Here is a 19,744-nt window from a genome sequence, read left to right as displayed (position 1 = left end):
TTTGCTTCAGTTGCATTACCAGGGACTGAAATGCTCCAGGATAGCAATTTTTAGGCTAAGCTAATCAAAATAACCACAGCTGATCATAGTTGAAAGTCAAATGGCTTTGTGTGCCATTGAGAAGGTGATTAGCTACAGCTGATGGAGTTTACAAGTCATTTTTAGGAGGTGGCTGATCATTTTTCTAACTCGATGATTCTGTTTTTTATTTTTTACTGACATGTTGGTGTTAAATCTTTCAATTGGATGTTCTAAGTTGCAATGATTGAATACAACTACAATACAACAAAAACTGTGTATGTCTTCATTTCAGGCTGCAAAGCAGCAAAATGTGATTATTTTAAAGGGTGGGGTGATTCTTTTCTATACCCACTGTATGTTCTGGCAGCGGTACAGGGACTTTCTGTCCCGTTCCTGGAGCAAAATCAAGTTGGGCTGAATGCTGCTCAGCCAATAGCGGAAAGTTTTGTATTCTATGAATGAATACAAAACTTCCTCTGATTAGCTGAACTGGAGAGGTGGGCGGATGACCTCACCATCACCTAAGCCAATCGGAGGAAGCTTTGTACTTGTTCATAAAATACAAAGCTTTCTGTAAACGGCTAGTTGAGCAGCACTCAGCCTGACTCTGTTGTTCTCGCCCACTGCTGGTACACAGTGCTGTATACTGTATGTAATTGAGGCTGCATATAGCTCAAACAGCACACCCAGCAGGCACATCTTTTAGTGAAGGAAATGGTTTGTTTTTGCCAGCTTGGCATAAACATGCCTAACATCTGCTGATCACCCCTTTGGTAAATGAATCATAAGGAGGTGAGCATTTTGTAACTTCTGGTGTCACACTTGCCCCTAACGCAGGTCAGACAGTATGGCTTCTATGTTCTTTAATTTTATAGCAGCCCCTTTTCGCATAAGAAAAGCAGGCCTACCGGTACTTAGTTGAGCCCCAGGACATATACACAATACTATAGTGCCTGATCACAATGCCAGGGCAGGCACAAACTGAGCAAAGCAAATAGGTACTTGCAGTTGGCAGATAGGCCAGGTTCAGAATAGTCAGGGTCAGTGTCCGAAGTCAAAATATAGGCAAAGTTTAGAGAATAGTTGATATCCAAGGTCATCAACAAGGTAATCCAATTTAGCAGAGCAGGGCAGACAAACGGGTAGCTTGATCACCGTAAGAGCTGTGAAAATGTGGAATAGACTCCCTCCAGAGGTAGTTCTGGCTAGCTCACTAGATTGCTTTAAAAAAAAGGCCTGGATTCTTTCCTAGGTGTACAGAATATAAATGGGTACTACATTTTTTTTTTTTAGGTAAAGTTGATCCAGGGAATAACCAATTGCCTCTCTGGGGATCAGGAAGGAATTTTTTCCCCTGCTGCTTTGCTGGGGGTTTTTTTCACCTTCCTCTGGATCAACTGCGTGTATAGGATCCTGTATATGGGATTGTATAGTTGGGTTTTCATTACTGTTCTTTTTTTTTTTTTTTGGTTAAACCAGATGGACTTGGGTCTTTTTTCAACCTGACTAACTACGTAACTATGATCCGGTATTGCACATGCTATCACAAGCATGAGACTGCATGCTTGGCTAGCTTAAATCAGGTTTGGTTTCCACCCAGAGACTGGCCACATTAATCACCCTACAGGTGGGCAAACAGGCAAGGAGAATGCCACAGCCAAAACCAGAATGCTGGAATGAGGAGCAGGAACGTTAGACGCTCCTGACAACAGCTAAGTAATCTATTTTGTGCTGTAAAATTAAAATGATGCTAAACCGAGAAATGTTGCCATATTTCCTTAATATAAATCCTATATATGATGACGCTGTATTTTTTTTTTTTTTTTTTTGTTTGTTGTTCTGCATCTGCAGGGAAAGCTCTTTGAGAGAAACTTCTATTAGTCTGCTGATGTATGCTCTCTACAATACGAGTCTGTGTCTAGCAAGCCCTAAATTGCATGATTTAAAAAAAAAAAAAAAATGTTTCAGAAGAGCAATTCAAATTTGATTATAAATATCCAATAACTGTTTTATAGCTCCCAATAAATCTTTATTGAACCTCCAAAAGTGTGTTTTTTGTCCATTAATATGGTCTAGAGGGTAATCAAAGATGGTTGACACTAGCTTTTATTTTGTTCAGACGGCATCTGCATCCATACTTAGGTATTCGGCATTACTAAGCTATTAGTTTTATTATAATCAGTATTAAATATATCAAATGTAATTACTAAGTGTTTTTTTGAATTTCTTACTGAATGTAATCAATCAGCATACTATAGCCTGCCCCCTTAGTGTTTAGTAATAGGACAGGGAGTAGGAAAGGAGGGAGATGTAATTTACCACTGTGTATACGCCCACATGTGCGACTCTATAGTCACGTGGGCTGCACAGAAAAAGGAGGAAATAAAGCGCTTAGAAGGGAACTTAAATTGACCATGCTCCATAGAGGACACCTGCTGATCTACACAATCTCAGCCTGCAGTGGAGATGGAGAATAAGGGAGAGACATTTGAAGGCAGGATCAACCAGGGAATTTTCACTCTACACAAAACAAATGCTTCAGTGGCTTTGTCAGTTTGCATACTCTGTTATATAGCATGCAAAGAGCGCTTTTCATAGTCTGGATTTAATGACACTTAAGTGTATTTTTTTTTTTTTTTACTGAAAATATGGAATGTGCGCTAATATCGTGATTTAAAAAAAAAAAAAAAAAAAAAAAAAAAAGCTACCACCATTTTTTTTTTTTTTCTCCAGAAGCTCTGCCTGATAATGTGTGTGTGTGTGTGTGTATGTATGAATGTTAAAACAGTCCCTTTAGAAAGCTGGTTTTACATTACACTTATATGTTTTACATGCATGTTTAACCAAAGTCAAAGCTTCCTATTCAGTCTAAAGTTTAAAATTATATTTTTTACAAAATCGAGCTTGTAGTGTCAAACTCCGTGTCGCTCAGTCCCACTCATGCTATCTACATCTTTCACAGCATCAGGGCACAGAGTAAGTGTTTCCTAGTCAGCCTTTGCAGTCACAAGATGTAAATAGTATGTGGGGGCTGAATGAACCCATGCAAATCATGGTGGCCTGCCTTTGCATTTATCAAGGTACATATGTGTTATATGGCTGTAAAAGAGTAGCACAATCTTAAAAATATGTCTGCCTGAGAAAACATCTTTTTGTTTTAATTTCATTTTTACATATCATAAAGTAGTTGTTAAAAAAAACATCACTTAATAACTTTTCTACATTTTATTTGCTGTAGTTCCACGCCATGGACACACTGCACAAAAACTGTTTCGATATCTCCAAAGCCATTTCTGCATTAGTACCCCAAGGAGGTCCTGTGCTTTGCCGAGATGAAATGGAGGAATGGTCTGCTTCAGAAGCCAATCTGTTTGAAGAAGCTCTGGAGAAGTATGGCAAAGACTTTACTGATATTCAGCAGGATTTTGTGAGTAGAATGAACTAGATGAGAAAATTCATGCAAATGAAAAGCAATTTTTTGCCTGTAATAAAAGATACCCTATAGCAGTGATGGGGAACCTTGGCACCCCAGCTGTTTTGGAACTGCAGTGTAGTTGAGCATCATGGGAAATGTAGTTCCAAAACATCTGGTGTGCCAAGGTTTGCCATCACTGTCCTATAGGATTAATATTCATCTAAAAAAGTAGCTAAGCAGTGGGATTTGGGAAGGTTTTAGGAACCAACTATTTATGCTGTGTCATATTTGATATCGATGATAAACCATAATATCCCTTGCTATCCCAGTGACCATATACAATTTGTATGTATGGGTTTGTATGTGTATATATAAATATATATACATTCCAAAAGAGCGTGGCACTCACAGGTCTTGAAAGGTGAACGCACAATGAAGGTTTTATTTTGACGGGGCACAAGTCTTCCTCAGGACTTGTGCCTTGTTAAAAAATCTAAATAAAACCTTCTTTGTGTGTTTACCTTTCAAGACCCATGAGTACCGCCCTCTCTTTTGGATTATATCCACTACAGTCTTTGCTGCGCACCCGGGCCCATTTTGTATCTGATATGTGTGCAGTAGCAACCATTTGATAAAAAAAAAATTATACTGTATACACTGAACAAAATTATAAAAGCAACACTTTTTTTTGTTTTTTTCCCCCCCATTTTTCAAGAGCTGAACTCAAACATCGAAGACTTTTTCTATGTACACAAAAGGCCTATTTCTCTCAAATGTTCACAAATCTGTCTAAATCTGTTAGTGAGCACTTCTCCTTTGCCGAGGTGTGGCGTATCAAAATGCTGGTAAGACAGCATAATTGCACAGGTGTGCCTGGTAAAAGACCCTACAGCACCGTACCACAAATGTTGTAAATTTTGAAGAAGCGTGCAATTGGCATGCTGACTGCAGGAATGTCCACCAGAGCTGTTGCCCATGAATTTAATTTCTCTACCATAAGCCATCTCTAAAGGCGTTTCAGAGAATTTGACAGTACATCCAACCCGCCTCACAACCCCAGACTTCGTGTAACCACACCAGCCCAGGACCTCTTCAGCATCTTCACCTCTAAGATCATCTGAGCTCAGCCACCCGGACAACTATCGGTTTGCGTAACCAAAGAATTTCTGCACAAACTGTCAGAAACCGTCTCAGGGAAGCTCATCTGCATGCTCGTCGTCCTCATTGGGGTCTCGACCGGACTTCAGTTCGTCATCCTAACCGACTTGAGTGGGCAAATGCTCACATTTGATGGTGTCTGGCACTTTGGAGAGGTGTTCTCTTCACGGATGAAGCCCGGTTTTTAGTGGACAGGGCAGATGGCAGACAGCGTGGATGGCGTTGTGTGGATGAGCGGTTTGCTGATGTCAACGTTGTGGATCGAGAGGCCAATGGTGGCGGTGGGGTTATGGTATGGGCAGGCGTATGTTGTGGACAAAGAACACAAGTGCATTTTATTGATGGCATTTTGAATGCAGAGATAACGTGACAAGATCCTGAGGCCCATTGTTGTGCCATTCATTCACGACCATCACCTCATGTTGCAGCATAATGCACGGCCCCGTGTTGCAAGGATTTGTACACGATTCCTGTAAGCTGAAAAATCCCAGTTCTTGCATGGCCAGCTTACTCGCTGAACATGTCACCTATTGAGCATGTTTGGGATGCGTATACGGCAGCTGTTCCAGGTCCTGCCAATATCCAGCAACTTCGCACAGCCATTAAAAAGGAGTGGATCAACATTTCACAGGCCACAGTCAACAACCTGATCGACTCTATACCAAGGAGATTTATTACACTGCGTGAGGCAAATCGTGGTCACACCAGATACTGACTGGTTTTTGGACCCCCCCAATACAATAAAACTGCAAATTTTATTGTGCCCAGCCTAAGGCACACTTGTGCCATAATCATGCCGTCTAATCAGCATCTTGATATGCCACACCTGTGAGGTGGATGGATTATCTCGCAAAGGAGAAGTGCTCACTAACACAGATTTAGCCAGATTTGTGAACAATATTTGAGAGAAGTAGGCCTTTTGTGTACATAGAAAAGTTCAGCTCATGAAATATAGGGGCAAAAACAAATGTTGCATTTATAATTTTGTTCTGTGTGTGTATATATGTATGTACACACATATACATATACATATACATATATATATATATATCTAGCATCTGGAAAGTATTTACAGCGCTTTACTTTTTCCACAATTTGTTTTGTTAAAGCTTTATTCCAAAATAGATTACATTCATGATTTTCCTCAAAATTCTGTAAATAATACCCCATAATGACAACGTGAAAGAAGTTTGTTTGAAATCTTAAAATTTTATGGAAAAAAAAATCACATGTACATAGGTTTCCACAGGCCATGCCACTCAAAATTTACCTCAGGTGCCTCCTGTTTCCTCTGATCATCCTTGATGTTTATACAACTTAATTGGAATCCACCTGTGATAAATTCAGTTGATTGGACATGATTTGGAAAGGCACACACTTGTCTGTATAAGGTCCCACAGTTAACAGTGCATGTCAAAGCACAAACCAAGCCATAAAGTCCAAGAAATTGTCTGTAGACCTCTGAGACAGCATTGTGTCGAGGCACAGATCTGGGGAAGGGGTACAGAAAATGTCTGCAGCATTGAAGGTCCCAATGAAACAAAAGTGGTCTCCATCATTTGTAAATGGAAGAAGTTTGGAACAACCAGGACTCTTCCTAGAGTGGGCCGTCCAGCCAAACTGAGCGATTAGGGAAGAAATCAGGGAGGTGACCAAGAACCTGATGGTCACTCCGAGCTCCAGTGTTTCAGTGTGGAGAGAGGAGAACCTTCCAGAAGAACAACCATCTCTGCAGCACTCCACTAATCAGGCCTGTATGGTAGAGTGGCCAGACGGATGCCACTCCTCAGTAAAAGGCACGACAGCCCGCCTGGAGTTTGACAAAAAACACCTGAAGGGTTCTCAGACCATGAAAAACAAAATTCTCTGGTCTGATGAAACAAAAATGTAACTCTTGGTCAAAGATTGAACTCTCAGTCAAAGATTGGCCTGAATTGCAAGCGTCAAATCTGGAGGAAACCAGGCACTAATCACATAGCCAATACTATCCCTATGGTCAAGCATTGTGGTGGCAGCATCATATTGTGGGGATGTTTTTCAGCGGCAGGTACTGAGACAGGTAAGGATCAATGGAGAGATGAATGCAGCAATGTACAGAGATATCCTTGATGAAAACCTGCTCCAGAGCGCTCTGGACCTCACACTGGGGTGAAGGTTCATCTTCCAACAGGACAACGACCCTAAGCACACAGCCAAGATAACAAAGGAGAGGCTATGGGACAACTCTGTGAATGTCCTTTAGGGGCCCAGACTTGAACCCAATGGAACATCTCAGAAGAGATCTGAAAATGGCTGTGCACTGACACTCCCCATCCAACCTGATGGAGCTTGGGAGAAACTGCCCAAAAATAGGTGTGCCAAGCTTGTAGCATCCTACTCAAAAAGACGTAGAGGTTGTAAACTCATTAAACTTTTTTTTTTTCCCAACCTGAAAGAGAAACCCATAATGAGCTAGTATGCATCGCATACTAGCTCATTATGAAATACTTACCTTGGAACGAGCCCCCGCCGTGCCGCCCGCTTACCTGCATGACGGACGACATGTTCAGTAGCTCGTCTTCAGGGATCGCGGCATCTGGCCATCTGATTGGCCGAACACGCGATTACGTCACTCCCGCGCGGGAGCCGACGGTCACGGCACGGGGCTCTGAAGGAATGGCACCAGTGGCAGTTCTTTCAGAGCGCATGCGCCAGTGACGTCACTGGCTGCATCTAAGGTAAATATTTCCTAAACGGTACATGTTTGGGAGATATTTACAATACCTATGGGTAAGCCTTATAGGCTTACCTATAGGTAAAAGTTGCAGAGGAGGGTTTACTTCCTCTTTAAGGCTGTAATTGGTGCCAAATGTGCTTCAACAAAGCTCTAACGAGCAGGGCCCTCTAGTTCCTCCTGTTTTGAATTGTATTGTAACTGTATTGTCTTCCCTCACATTGTAAAGCGCTGTGCAAACTGTTGGCGCTAAATAAATCCTGTGTAATAATAACAAAGTATTGAGCAAAGGCTGTGAATTCTTATGTACATGTGATTTAAAAAAAAGAACTTGCAAAGATTTCAAACAAACTTCTTTCATGTTGTCATGGGGTATTTGTAGAATTTTGAAGAAAATTATGAATTTAATCTATTTTGTAATAAGGCTATAACCTAAAATGTGGAAAAAGTGAATATACACACACACACACACACACACACAGTATCTCACAAAAGTGAGTACACACCCTTTACATTTTTGTAAATATTTTATTATATCTTTTTTTTGTGTCAACACTGAAGAAATTATACTTGGCTACAATGTAAAGTAGTGAGTGTACAGCTTGTATAACAGTGTAGATTTGCTGTCCCCTCAAAATAGCTTAACACAGGACAGTAATGTCTAAACCGCTCCACATTCACACCTGGGACCTTGTAACACTAACGAGTCACATGACACCGGGGGGGGGTGAAAATGTCCAACTTGGGCCTAATTGGCCATTTTCCCTCCCCGATGTCATGTGACCCGTTAGTGTTACAAGGTCTCAGGTGTGAATGGGGAGCAGGTGTGTTAAATTTAGTGTTATCACTCTCTCATGCTGGTCACTGGAAGTTCAACATGGCACCTCATGGCAAAGAACTCTGAGGATCTGAAAAAAATAATTGTTGCTCCCTGAAACTGAGATGCAGCATGGTGGCCAAGACCATACAGTGGTTACAGGAAAGGTTCCACTCAGAACAGGCCTTGCCATGGACAACCAAAGGAGTTCAGTGCACGTGCACAGTGTCATATCCAGAGGTTTTCTTTGGGAAATAAACGTATGAATGCTGTCGGCATTGCTGCAGAGGATGAAGGGGGGTGGTGGGTCAGCCTTTCAGTGCTCAGACCATACGCCGCACACTGCTGCAAATTGGTCTGCATGGCTGTGGTCCCAGAAGGAAGCCTCTTGTAAAAATAATGCACAAGAAAGGCCGCAAGCAGTTTGCTGAAGACAAGCAGCCTAAGGACATGGATTACTGGAACCATGTCCTGTGGTCTGATGAGATCAAGATAAATTTATTTGGTTCAGGTTGTGTCATGCATGTGGCGGCAACCAGGTGAGGAGTACAAAGACGAGCGTGTCTTGCCTACAGTCAAGCACGGTGGTCGGAGTGTCATGGTCTGGGGCTGCATTAGTGCAGCCGGCACTGTGGAGCTACAGTTCATTGAGGAAACCATGAATGCCAACATGTACTGTGACATACTGAAGCAGAGCATGAGCCCCTCCCTTCGGAGACTGGGCCGCAGGGCAGTATTCCAACATAACGACCCTAAACACACCTCCAAGATGACCACTGCCTTGCTAAATAAGCTGAGGGTGTAAAGGTGATGGACTGGCCAAGCATGTCTCCAAACCTAAACCCTATTGAGCATATGTGGGGTACCCTCAATTGGAAGGTGGTCTCTTAACATCCACCAGCTCCGTGATGTCGTCATGGAAGAGTGGCAACCTGTGAAGCTCTGGTGAACTCAATTCTCAAGAGGGTTAAAGCAGTGCTGGAAAATAATGGTGGCCACAAAAAATAGTGACAGTTTGGGCCCAATTGTACGTTTTCACTTAGGGGTGTACTCACTTTTGTTGTCAGCAGTTAAGACAATAATGGCTGTGTGTTGTTATTTTGAGGGGGACAGCAAATTTACACTGTTATACAAGCTGTACTCTCACTACTTTACATTGTAGCAAAGTGTCATTTCTTCAGTGTTGTCACATGAAAAGATCAAATAAAATATTTACAAAAATATGAGGGATGTACTCATTTTTGTGAGATTGTGTATGTGTGTGTGTGTGTGTGTATATGTGTGTATATATATATATATATATATATATATATATATATATATATATATATATATATATATATATGTATATATATATAATCTCGAAAGTAATCCTTCTCCCCACAGATTATTCCACTCACCAAAACATCATGATGAACCTCAATACTACAAAAGTTAAGAGTGTATAAGAAATATCTTGGGTCTTTGTTGCAGATATAAGATATTCTTGCTTACAAACATAAAAAAAAAACCTCCATCTTGTTACCTTTGTAACAGTTACAAGTAACTGTTTGGGATAGCTAAAAACCTTTTTAAACGAAGGTTATAATGTTATGGTGAGTGGAGTAGTCTGTGTGTAGAAGGTCTTACGCTTTTAGGTGGAACATTACAATTTTCAGTTAAGGATTACCCTGGGTTGTAATTGAGTGAAGACTAGAAGTAGTTTTAAATTTTTAGAACACCTAATGACATTTACACACATGAAGTTATTGTTTAGTTATCGACTCTTATCAATTATGTATGTTTTTTAATTATTGCACTACGCATGACTTATATCTTGTAATAATTGATGGGGAAGGGCGTGGAGATTTTTTCAGATGCAGAATCTAGCAAAATCTTTGAAAGTTCAAATGATTTTTGTACTTACCGTAAGGTTTTTTTCTTCAAGTCCATTGAGGAATACAGGGATTCAAAAACAGATTGGTTTTTATGCTGCCTTCAGGAGTCTGGGACACAAAATGTTGGAATTCAGCTCCTGTATAATTCCTTCTACCAGCATGCCTCAGTTTTGTGAGCAAGCAGTAGATAAGGCCAACCAAACACCAAAGGACGGGACCTCTGTCCCTCAGTGAACTTGAATAAAAAGATTTTTTAAGGCAAGTACAAAAATATTTCTTCATTGAGGGACTCCGCATTCCTAAATATTCATTATGCTGCTGCCTACAGGGGGATTCAGACACGGCAAACAATCTGGTGTTTTCCCTCCCACTCCCAGCAGGCCTTCAGGATTTTTTTGCTAGTATCCTGGAAGTATGGATCTCTTTCCTGCTGAGAAATGTTTACCTGTTTTTACTAGCATTTTTTTTTTTTCCTTCAAGTTTATTTTTTCCCCCCGCCAAAGCTTCAAAGAGATATGCAGTTTCACCTAGGTAATTCCTTGCTGTCGCCTTCAGTGACACTTCTGGCCATTTGAACATCTCCGGTTCTCAACAGGTAGTTCATGAGCAGCCAAGGTTTTACATGGCATACTTGGCTAAGTTGTTCCCATTGCTGGGCAACATGTTGGATGACAAACATGTGAGGAGCAGTCCTGCAGCATTTGGTCTCTCTGAACTGTTGATCTACTAACCGTTCCGAGGCGGACTGTATGTTCTTTTTCAAGGACCTGACCCAGATGGCCTGGGACCTTGTCCCCTGCTTGAGTCCTCCTTGGCTCCATCTGATGTTGTCCTCTGGGTTAAACCCTGGAGGATTTCACTGCAGTTATGCAGGATTTTATGGGCAAAAAATGCAATGTTAATTGATACCAAGGACTAGGTTGTGGCTGACCTAGTGGCTCAAGATCACCGCTCTGGAGTGGGGGAAATCCTTCCTTACAATCTCTTGGAAGATCATTACAATGGACGTCAGCCTTACCGGCAGAGGAGAAGTCATATACACCCTGATGGCTGAGGGGACTTGGATGCTGGAGGAAACCTGACTCCCGAACAACATTCTGTAGATTCTGGACCTGTTCGACTGGAGGTTCTGTCTATCAGGATCCATTCAGATGATGCCATAGTGGTGGCGTACATCTGCCATCAGGAAGTAACCCGGAATCTTGTCCGGGCAATAAAAGTATAAAAGATTCTATCCTGGGCAGATTTTCACCTCAAGACTTGCCCACTGTTCACATCCTAGGAGTGAACAATTGGCAGGCAGATTTTGGTATAGATTCTGTGCTAGGATATTTGCAGGCAGATTACCTAAGCACCTAGACCATGGAAACCGTCTCTACACCAAGCTGTGTTGCAGAACCAGTGTCACATGTGAATGGTGCCAGATGTGGACCCCCTGGATTCCAGATTCGACAGCAAACTGGACAGGTTTGTCTAAATGTGCAGAGACCTTCCGGTTAACCACTTTACTACCAGTCACGTAACCTCTACGTCGGCTGACTTTGAGTGGTTATACCGGGATGATGCCTCTAGCTAGAGGCATCATCCCGGTACCGTTGTTTGAAGCCGACGGTCGGCTTTCCGTCGGTAATGATCGATGCGGCTCGGGAGCCGCTCGATCGTTACCCGGGGGGGCGGGAAGGGACGTCCCCCCCCTCCCGCCGCCTTCCGCGGCTTTGCTCGGGGCTACCGTCCCACCGGGAGCCCCGAGCACCCAGCCGGCACGTCCGCCGGCTGGATGGAGTCCCGATGAATGCCGGAAACGGCATCGATCGGGTCTCCGATGACGTAACCCGGAGGCGGCGTCCATGACGTCACTTCCGGGTTACTGTGCTGCAAAAGGCGGCAGATTTGAAAAACGGCTGTATGCAAAAATGCCGTTTTCGGCGTTTTGCATACAGGGAAGTGTAGTGGAGGGGTCTAGGGTCTTTTAGACCCTCGATCCCTCCATAAAGTGTACCTGTCACGACATATTGCTGTCACCAGGGATGTTTACATTGCTTGTGACAGCAATAAAAGTGATCAGATTTTTTTTTTTTTTTTAAAAACCTGTAATAAAGTTTAAAAAAAAAGAAAAAATAAATAGGAAAAAAAAAAAAAAAAAATTTAGCCGTCCCCGTCAGCTCGCGCACAAAAAAAAACGTATACGCAAGTCGAGCCGCAAATGAAATCGCTGTTCAAACCACACATGTGAGGTATCGCCGCGATCGCCAGAGCGTGGGCAATAATTAAAAAAAAAGAGCTACACTCTAACTCTAAACTGGTAACCGTTAAATAAATTTAAAGCGTCGCAGATTGAGATCTCTATTGACCGTAGTTTGTCGCCATCCCACGGGGGGGCGCAATTTTAAACCGTAACATGTTTGGTATCTATTTACTCGGCGTGACATCATCTTTCACAATATACAAAAACAATGGGCTAACTTTACTGTTTAGTATTTTTTAAATGCAGTGAAATGTGATTTTTCAAATTTTTTCCAAAAAAATGGCGTTTTAAAGACCGCTGCGCAAATACCGCGTGACAAAAAATTTTGCAATGACCGACATTTTATTCTCCAGAGTCTTTGCTAAAAAAATATATATAATGTTTGGGGGTTCTAAGTAGTTTTCTAGGAAAAAATACTGGTTTTAACTTGTGAACAAAAAGTGTCCGAAATAGGGCTGGGGCTAAAGTGGTTAAAGTAGTGGATGCTCTGGTAAATCCAGTGAATCAGTACAATTTGATCTATTTTGCCTTTTCTACCCTGAAACTCACTCCTCATTTGCTCTACTCTAAAAATGGGAGAGACCGACATTTCTCTGACTTGGTAATCCCCAGTCTTAAAGGCCAGGAGTTCCACCTCCTAGAAGATCTACCAGTGCACATAAAAGGCATACATTCTTTGGTGTGGGGATAGAAATTTTCATTACTGAAAATACTCTGGGAATGAATCCTGACCTTTTTGCAATCCAGCTTTAATCAACAATTGGCCCTAAGTTCTATTCGAGGCCAGATCTCAGCGCTTGCAGTTTTATTCCAAATAGCATTAGCTACTCATTTTCTGATTTGAGTCCTTTTAAACAGTTTCCTATGTGACTTCCCCTGTGTACCCACCTGCCTCTGTAGGGTTTGCATTCTGTTTTCTCAACACTTCAGAAACTTTTGAATCTATCAGGGTCTATTCTCTTGCCATTCTCATGTATAAGGTTGTGTTACTTGTTACCATGACCTTTTGTGAGGTGTGGTTTTCTGTAAAGACCCTTTTCTGTCCTTGCATAAGGACAAGGTAGTGTTAAGGCCTGGCACCTCCTTATTTCTCAGGGTAGTTTCAGCCTTTCCTTTTAATCAGGAAATCGTGCTCCTGTTCCTCTATTTGACCCCAGTACATTAGAAGATTTCCCCTCATCTGGATGTAGTCTGAGCTGTGCGGATTGACCTGAAAGCCACTGTTTCCATTAGAAAGACTGACTTTTTGTGTGTCATTCCTGCTCGTCCCCAAATAGGGAGAAAGAGCACACACAAAGCATCTAAAGTTGCTATATCATGTTGTGAATTTACTACCCTGCTTTGCATCATCAGCAAACACTGAGACTAGGGCTGAAACAACTAATTGACAGAATCGATTATAATTGATAAAACTAGTTGTCAACAATTTTCATTATTGATTAGTTGGCCTGCATACACATTGCTTTGTCTTTATATGTCAGTATACACAATGGAACACACATACAGCTCAGTACACAATTCATACAAGTCAGTAAGTGCCTGAGAACGTGTATGGAAATGTATGAGAAGCAATGCCTCACGGGATATTTAGTCCTGGGCAAGAGAAGGAAGTGTTTTGAGTATTCTAAAGGCAGAAGATTTTTTGCTTTTGTTGATTGACGGACTCAGTTCCTCATCTTGACGACGTGGGTTATGCTGCCCCCTACAGAGTAGGATACTAGACAGGAAAGAACCTTGTCCCAGGGGACTCCCACTCTCTGCTATAGGACCTATTTTTTTTTCGGTCTTGTCAGGAGTAAGGACCTAGTTCCTTGCTGGGATCTCTGGTCCTGGCAATTTTTTATTTTTAAAAGGATTTTTTTTCCGCTTTTTGTTCCTGTTGAGAATCTACAATCAAATACCGAACTGGACGACAGACTGGATAATCTAGGTCCAGAGGATCGCCCCAGTCTGGCCAGCGAGCGCGAGCAGACCATCCTCCTGTACATGAGCTGCCTGCGCGCTCCCTGCGGAGCGTGCACAATACGCTCTGTGATCAGCGAGTCCGTGAGACTCGGTTGATCACAGATCGGATTAAGGGGCCGGTCCTGGTCCCTTACCACGTGATCAGCTGTCAGCCAATGACAACTGATCATGTGATGTAAACAGCAGCTGACGATCAGCTTTTTTTTTTTTTTTTTTGCTGTCAGTGTGAGGAGAAAAAAAGCTGATCGCCGCAGCTGTCAGAGGGACATTGGTCCTGAAGAGGGGAGAGGCATCTGTGCCAACCAGTGCCACCTACCAGTACCCACTAGCGCCATCTATCAGTGCCCATCAGCGCCACCCATCAGTGCTGCCTTATCAGTGCAGCCTATGAGTGCCCATCAGTGCCCCCTCATCAGCGCACATCAATGAAGGAGAAAAATGACCCGTTTGCCAAATTTTTTAACAAACTATAAAAACAGTTTTTCTCTATCGTCCATTGACAGACGCAGCCTCCATCTTCATTAGCCATTGGGTTATGCTGCCCCCGGGCAGGAGTAGTTCTGGGCAGGAAAAAATAATTCTCCACGCCCACGGGGCTGTCCCCATAGGCATAACCAACACACCCTCTGCTCAAGCAAACAATTTTGTTTCTGACTAGAGAAGGAGGGGGACCTAGGTTTCCTGCTGGGACTTCGGTCTCAGTTTTTTTTCTTTTCAGAATATTTTGTTTCATTCATCTTGCTAGCTAGTGTTCAGGGGGGTCCTCCTGGTGATCTCCAAGCAGTGACTGGGGTTTCGCACTGGATAATCTAGATCCTTAAGGTCTCCCCAGCCCGGCCTATGAGCGTGAGCAAGTTATAGTCCCACACTAGGCCTTGCCACAACGGCGCCCCTTTCTGGATGAGGAATTTTCTGCGAGTGGATGTCTCGCTGGGACGCGACAACCTGGAACGCCCTGAGTCGCAGAGTACCCCTCGGCTGGCAGCACCCCCACTCCGGGTGGGAGGTGGTCTGCCCGGAGTTGAGCCCACCTTGTCCATGGTATGGTTAGTAAATATGGCCCCTTGTCCCTTGGGGTCTTGGGGGAATGTGGGCCCCCTCTTGGGGATAATAGGACCTGGGCTTCCTAAAAGATCCCCCTGGCCTATCAGTTACCCGGCCCTGTGCCCTGTCTCTCTCTCCCGTTCCCACAGGGGGCGATATAGCTGGGGCGCCTGGCGTCCTGAGGGGGCATTTGTACCTTTTTATTTCTTGCTGGGTCTAGTTGTAGATCATTGAGGCCTTCATTATGGGTTCCCTGACCGCACGCTGTGGGCGCCGCCATCTTTAGTGTGGGCAATGTAAAAATGTTTTTCATTAACTTGTATGGGGCAGCCATTTTCCCTGAGCTCCCTATTGATTTGCATTGGCATCCATTTTTGTGTAGTACTTTGGTGCTACACAGGCAGCGTGACCTTTCACATCCAGGCTTATGTCACATCCTGTGATTTATTTTTCCTGCTGCACAGGCTGATTCAGGAGGTTTCCTCTCGAGGTGGTACAGTACTGGGATCTTTGTGGACATATCCCTGCACACTTTGCTGTTTGTGTATATTTAAGGGGGACTCAGCAGGCCGCTGCTATCGGGAGTGGGAAATGCGATTGGCTTTTTAAAGTGACCGTACTCCTTTTTTCTGTTACTTTGAATATGAAGTCCCAGGCTGTAAATTCACCCTCAGTCCCGCTTAATGCGACACCCGACCAGTCCGGATCACAGTCGCTGGCCGCGATTTCAGCAGCTCTGAAAAGCCTGGCATCAAAAGTTGATTTTGTAATAAAAAAGGTTACTAGCCAAAAACGGCTGCTGCATTCTCTATCATTGGTGGGGTCCTCTGATTCAGAGGCTGATATGGTTGCCACGGACGCTCCCCTACCTGAGGGGTCGCTGTCCTCGCAGTCAGATGGTGAAGAGGACCTGTTTTTAGCTGCAGCGCCGGAACGTACTTTGGTGGAAACCCTGATTGTTTCAGTTAGGGAAACTTTAAAATTGGCAGATGAGCCCATGCCGGTAGGGACACGGGTGGCTTTTAGCTCCCGTAAGACCCAAAAATCGAACAAGGTTTTCCCTTGTCCCGAGACTTTTCATGATATTGTGAATGACCAATGGCGGTGCATCAAGCACGTGCTCGTAGTGCCTACGCGCTTTAAACACTGTTATCCCTTTGCGGAGACGGTTTCAAATCATTGGATGGTGCCGCCTAAGGTGGACCACCCTGTTTCCAGGTTGAACAAATCTACTATAGTGCCTGTGAAAGAATCCCTGGTTTTTACGGATCTGGTGGACAGGCAGGTGGAATCCCTTTCCCGCCATCTTCACGTGTTGGCGGGTTCTATTCTAAAGCTGGTTTTTGTGTCTCAGACTGTTACGGAATGGATTAAGGTTCTGAAAGGGAATTTGGACCCTAACATAGAACTCAGGCCCTGGTATTCCTGTGAGATGCGTCCTTAGATCCAGCTCATCTGGTGGCCAGAGTTTCGGCTGTGGGGATTGCCCTATGGCGATTGGTTTGGCTGAAGAGCTGGTCAGCTGACCAGGCTTCCAAGAAAACCCTGACAGATCTTCCTTTTCTGGGAGAGCGTTTGTTTGGCGTCTGACTGGTGGGAAGAGTACTCTTCTTCCTCAATCCTCCAAAGGTAAACTATCCCTTACTAAGTGGGGGCCTTCCTTTACCACTCCTAGGCGGTTTTTTTCGTACCTCCGGGGCGCAAGAAAAAGGTAAGCCGTTCAGTGCTTCTGGAGGGACGAAGAAGCACTGGGGCAAACCCAAGGCCACTCAGCCCAGTTCCGCGGACATATCCTCTTCAGCATGAAGGGGCGCCCTCACCCGCTTCTGGGGTGGGTGGACGATTGCGCTTCTTTCGGGAACCCTGTACTTCCTTCATTCAAGACAAATGTGTTCGCAAACTGATTTATTCCGGGTACAAGATCAAATTTTGGTCCCGGCCGGGGGGACAGGTTCTTTCAGTCAAATCTTCACCTGTCCCCGGAGCATTTGAAAGATCTCTGGGAGGCTGTGCAGGATCTGCTGGCTCAAGAAGTGATTGTGCCGGTTCCTCAGCAGGAATGCTCTCAAGGTTTCTATTCAAACCTGTTCACAGTGCCCAGAAAGGAGGGCAAGGTTCGTCCAATCCTGGATCTCAAGGCTCTGAACCGCTTTGTGCGGCTGCAGAAGTTTTGAATGGAGTCCGTTCAGTCAGGGGATGGCATCCCTGAATCAGGTGGATTTTCTGGCTTCCATCGATATCAAAGATGCGTACCTGCACTTTCCCATATTCGGGGGATGTCAGCAGTTCCTCCGTTTTGCGGGGGAAGAGGAGCATTTTCAATTTGTGGCATTACCCTTTGGTCTCGCCTCCGCTCCCTGGGTTTTTACCAAGGTCCTGGCCCCGGCGCTGGCCTTGTTACGTCGGAGAGATATTAAAATTTTGGGATATCTGGACGATCTCCTGTTGCGGGCAGACTCTCATTCAGATCTGTTGGGCAACATCTGTTACGGTTCAGACCCTTCAAGAATCCTGGGTGGACAATCAATTTCAAAAAGTCTGCTCTGACGCCATCTGTATGGGTCACTTATCTGGGGCTGACTCTCGATCAAGCTTTGCCTGTTTCACTGGACGGGTTCCAGGTTCGGATTCTGGTATGGGCGAAAGACAATGTTCCGGCCTTTTCCGCAGTCCACATTCCACTAGTGGAGAATTGGCAATCAGATTACCTGAGTTCTCAGGTACTGGATCAAGGGGAATGGTCCCTTCATCTGGAGGTTTTTCATCTCCTTTGTGTCCGGTAGGGGACTCCAGAGGTGGAGCTGTTTGCGTCTCGCCTCAACAGAAAAGTCCAGCGGTTTGTGGCCAGGTCTTGAGATCCTCTGGCCAGCTCCACAGACGCCTTGGTGGCTCCTTGGAGCCAGTATCAGATAATTTATGCCTTTCTTCCGGTCGTACTCCTGCCGAGATTTCTTCGCCGGGCGGTGGTGGAAGGCATTCCGGTCGTTCTGGTAGCACCAGACTGGCCTCGGCGGTCTTGGTACGCAGACCTGTAAAGCTGGTCGTAGATCCTCCGTGGAGACTTCCTCTGCGGGAAGATCTGCTGTCTCAGGGACCGATCTTCCATCCTGCTTTACGGTTGCTGGCTTTAACGGCTTGGCTGTTGAAAGCCAGGTGTTGAGATAGAGAGAGGTCTTTCTGACTCTGTGATTCCTACACTGTTGAAGGCTAGTAAGGCGACTTCTCAGAAATATATCATCGTACGTGGAAATCGTACATTCTGTGGTATGAATCGCTGCAGCTGCACCCTCGCTTGAGATAAAGTGGTACTCCAACCTAATCCATCTTTCCTCCCTAAGGTGGTTTCGGATTTTCATCTTAATGAAGACCACGTGTTGCCTTCCTTATGTCCTAAGCCTAAGAATCCTAAGGAATTTTAAACAAGGTGTAGCGCTAAACTTTATTTTATATTTGCTATCTGGATCTTATTCTATAGGTCTGTGTATGCAGCTTTTTTAATATAATTTTTTAATTTATTACATATTGTACTTAGCGCAGAAAAATTCCCTTGTCTTCGTTTTTATTCTAAGGAATTTGCCTTGAACTCTTTGGATGTGGTTCAGGCGATAAGCGTTTATCTGACGGTAACTGAGTCCTTTAGGAAATCGGACTACTTCTTTGTCCTTACTGACAGACCTTGGAAAGGTTTGGCTGCGTCTGCTGCGACTATATCTAGATAGATCAGGCAGATGGTTGTTTAGGCTCATGAGCTCAAGGGTCAAGTTCCTCCTTTACCTGTGAAGGCGCATTCTACTAGAGCGCTGAGTGCCTCTTGGGCTTTTCGCCAACAGACCTCTGTAGTGCAAGTTTGTAAGGCGGCGACTTAGTCGTCTGTGCACACTTTTACAAAATTCTACAAGGTAGATTTGTTGGCATCTTCGGATGCCTCTTTCGGCCGCAAGGTTTTGCAGGCTGCTGTTTCGTAAGAGAATGTTTTTTTTTTTTTTTTTTTTCTTGGGGGTTTTTTTTTTCTCGCCTGGTTAAGCTCCTGTTTTGCGCTTCATGTTCCCCGTTGGCTACGTTTAGCCTTTGGAGTTTACGTTACTCTCTGGTTGCGTTCTTCCCACCCCTCATGCCTACACTACTTTGGGATGTCCCAATGGCTAATGAAGATGGAGGCTGTGTCTGTCAATGGACGACAGAGAAAACTTGGATTTTTGGAAGAACTTACCGGAAAATCCATTTCTCTGAAATACATTGACAAACCTAGCACCCGCCCCTCTGACATGGGGATGGTTTTTGTGTCTCTTCTTTACTGCTTACAACGAATCTGGTTTGCCTGGAGCAGAGGGTGTGTGGGTCATGCCTATGGGGCCAGCCCCGTGGGTGTGGAGAGTTAATTTTTTCCTGCCTAGAACTACTCCTGCAGGGGCAGCATAACCCAATGGCTAATGAAGATGGAGGCTGCGTCTGTCAGTGGACTTCAGAAAAACGGATTTTACGGTAAGTT

At 44.1% G+C, this 19,744-nt stretch overlaps 1 protein-coding gene across 6 annotated transcripts in view; it reads left to right on the top strand.

Annotated features, from left to right (window-relative positions):
• Positions 1-19,744, top strand: part of MTA1 (metastasis associated 1) — a 427,965-nt gene that overhangs the window by 166,547 nt on the left and 241,674 nt on the right. For all 6 annotated transcript variants that reach the window (XM_082242913.1, XM_082242912.1, XM_082242916.1 and 3 more), the window contains exon 9: positions 3,260-3,448. In XM_082242913.1, coding sequence (XP_082099039.1) covers positions 3,260-3,448 — 189 coding nt within the window. The remainder of the gene's footprint in view (positions 1-3,259; positions 3,449-19,744) is intronic.

This window comes from Pelophylax lessonae (genome assembly GCF_965119305.1).
Source record: "Pelophylax lessonae genome assembly, chromosome: 13".
Taxonomy (NCBI): Eukaryota; Metazoa; Chordata; class Amphibia; order Anura; family Ranidae; genus Pelophylax; species Pelophylax lessonae.
This window is presented reverse-complemented; position numbering and strand designations above follow the sequence as displayed.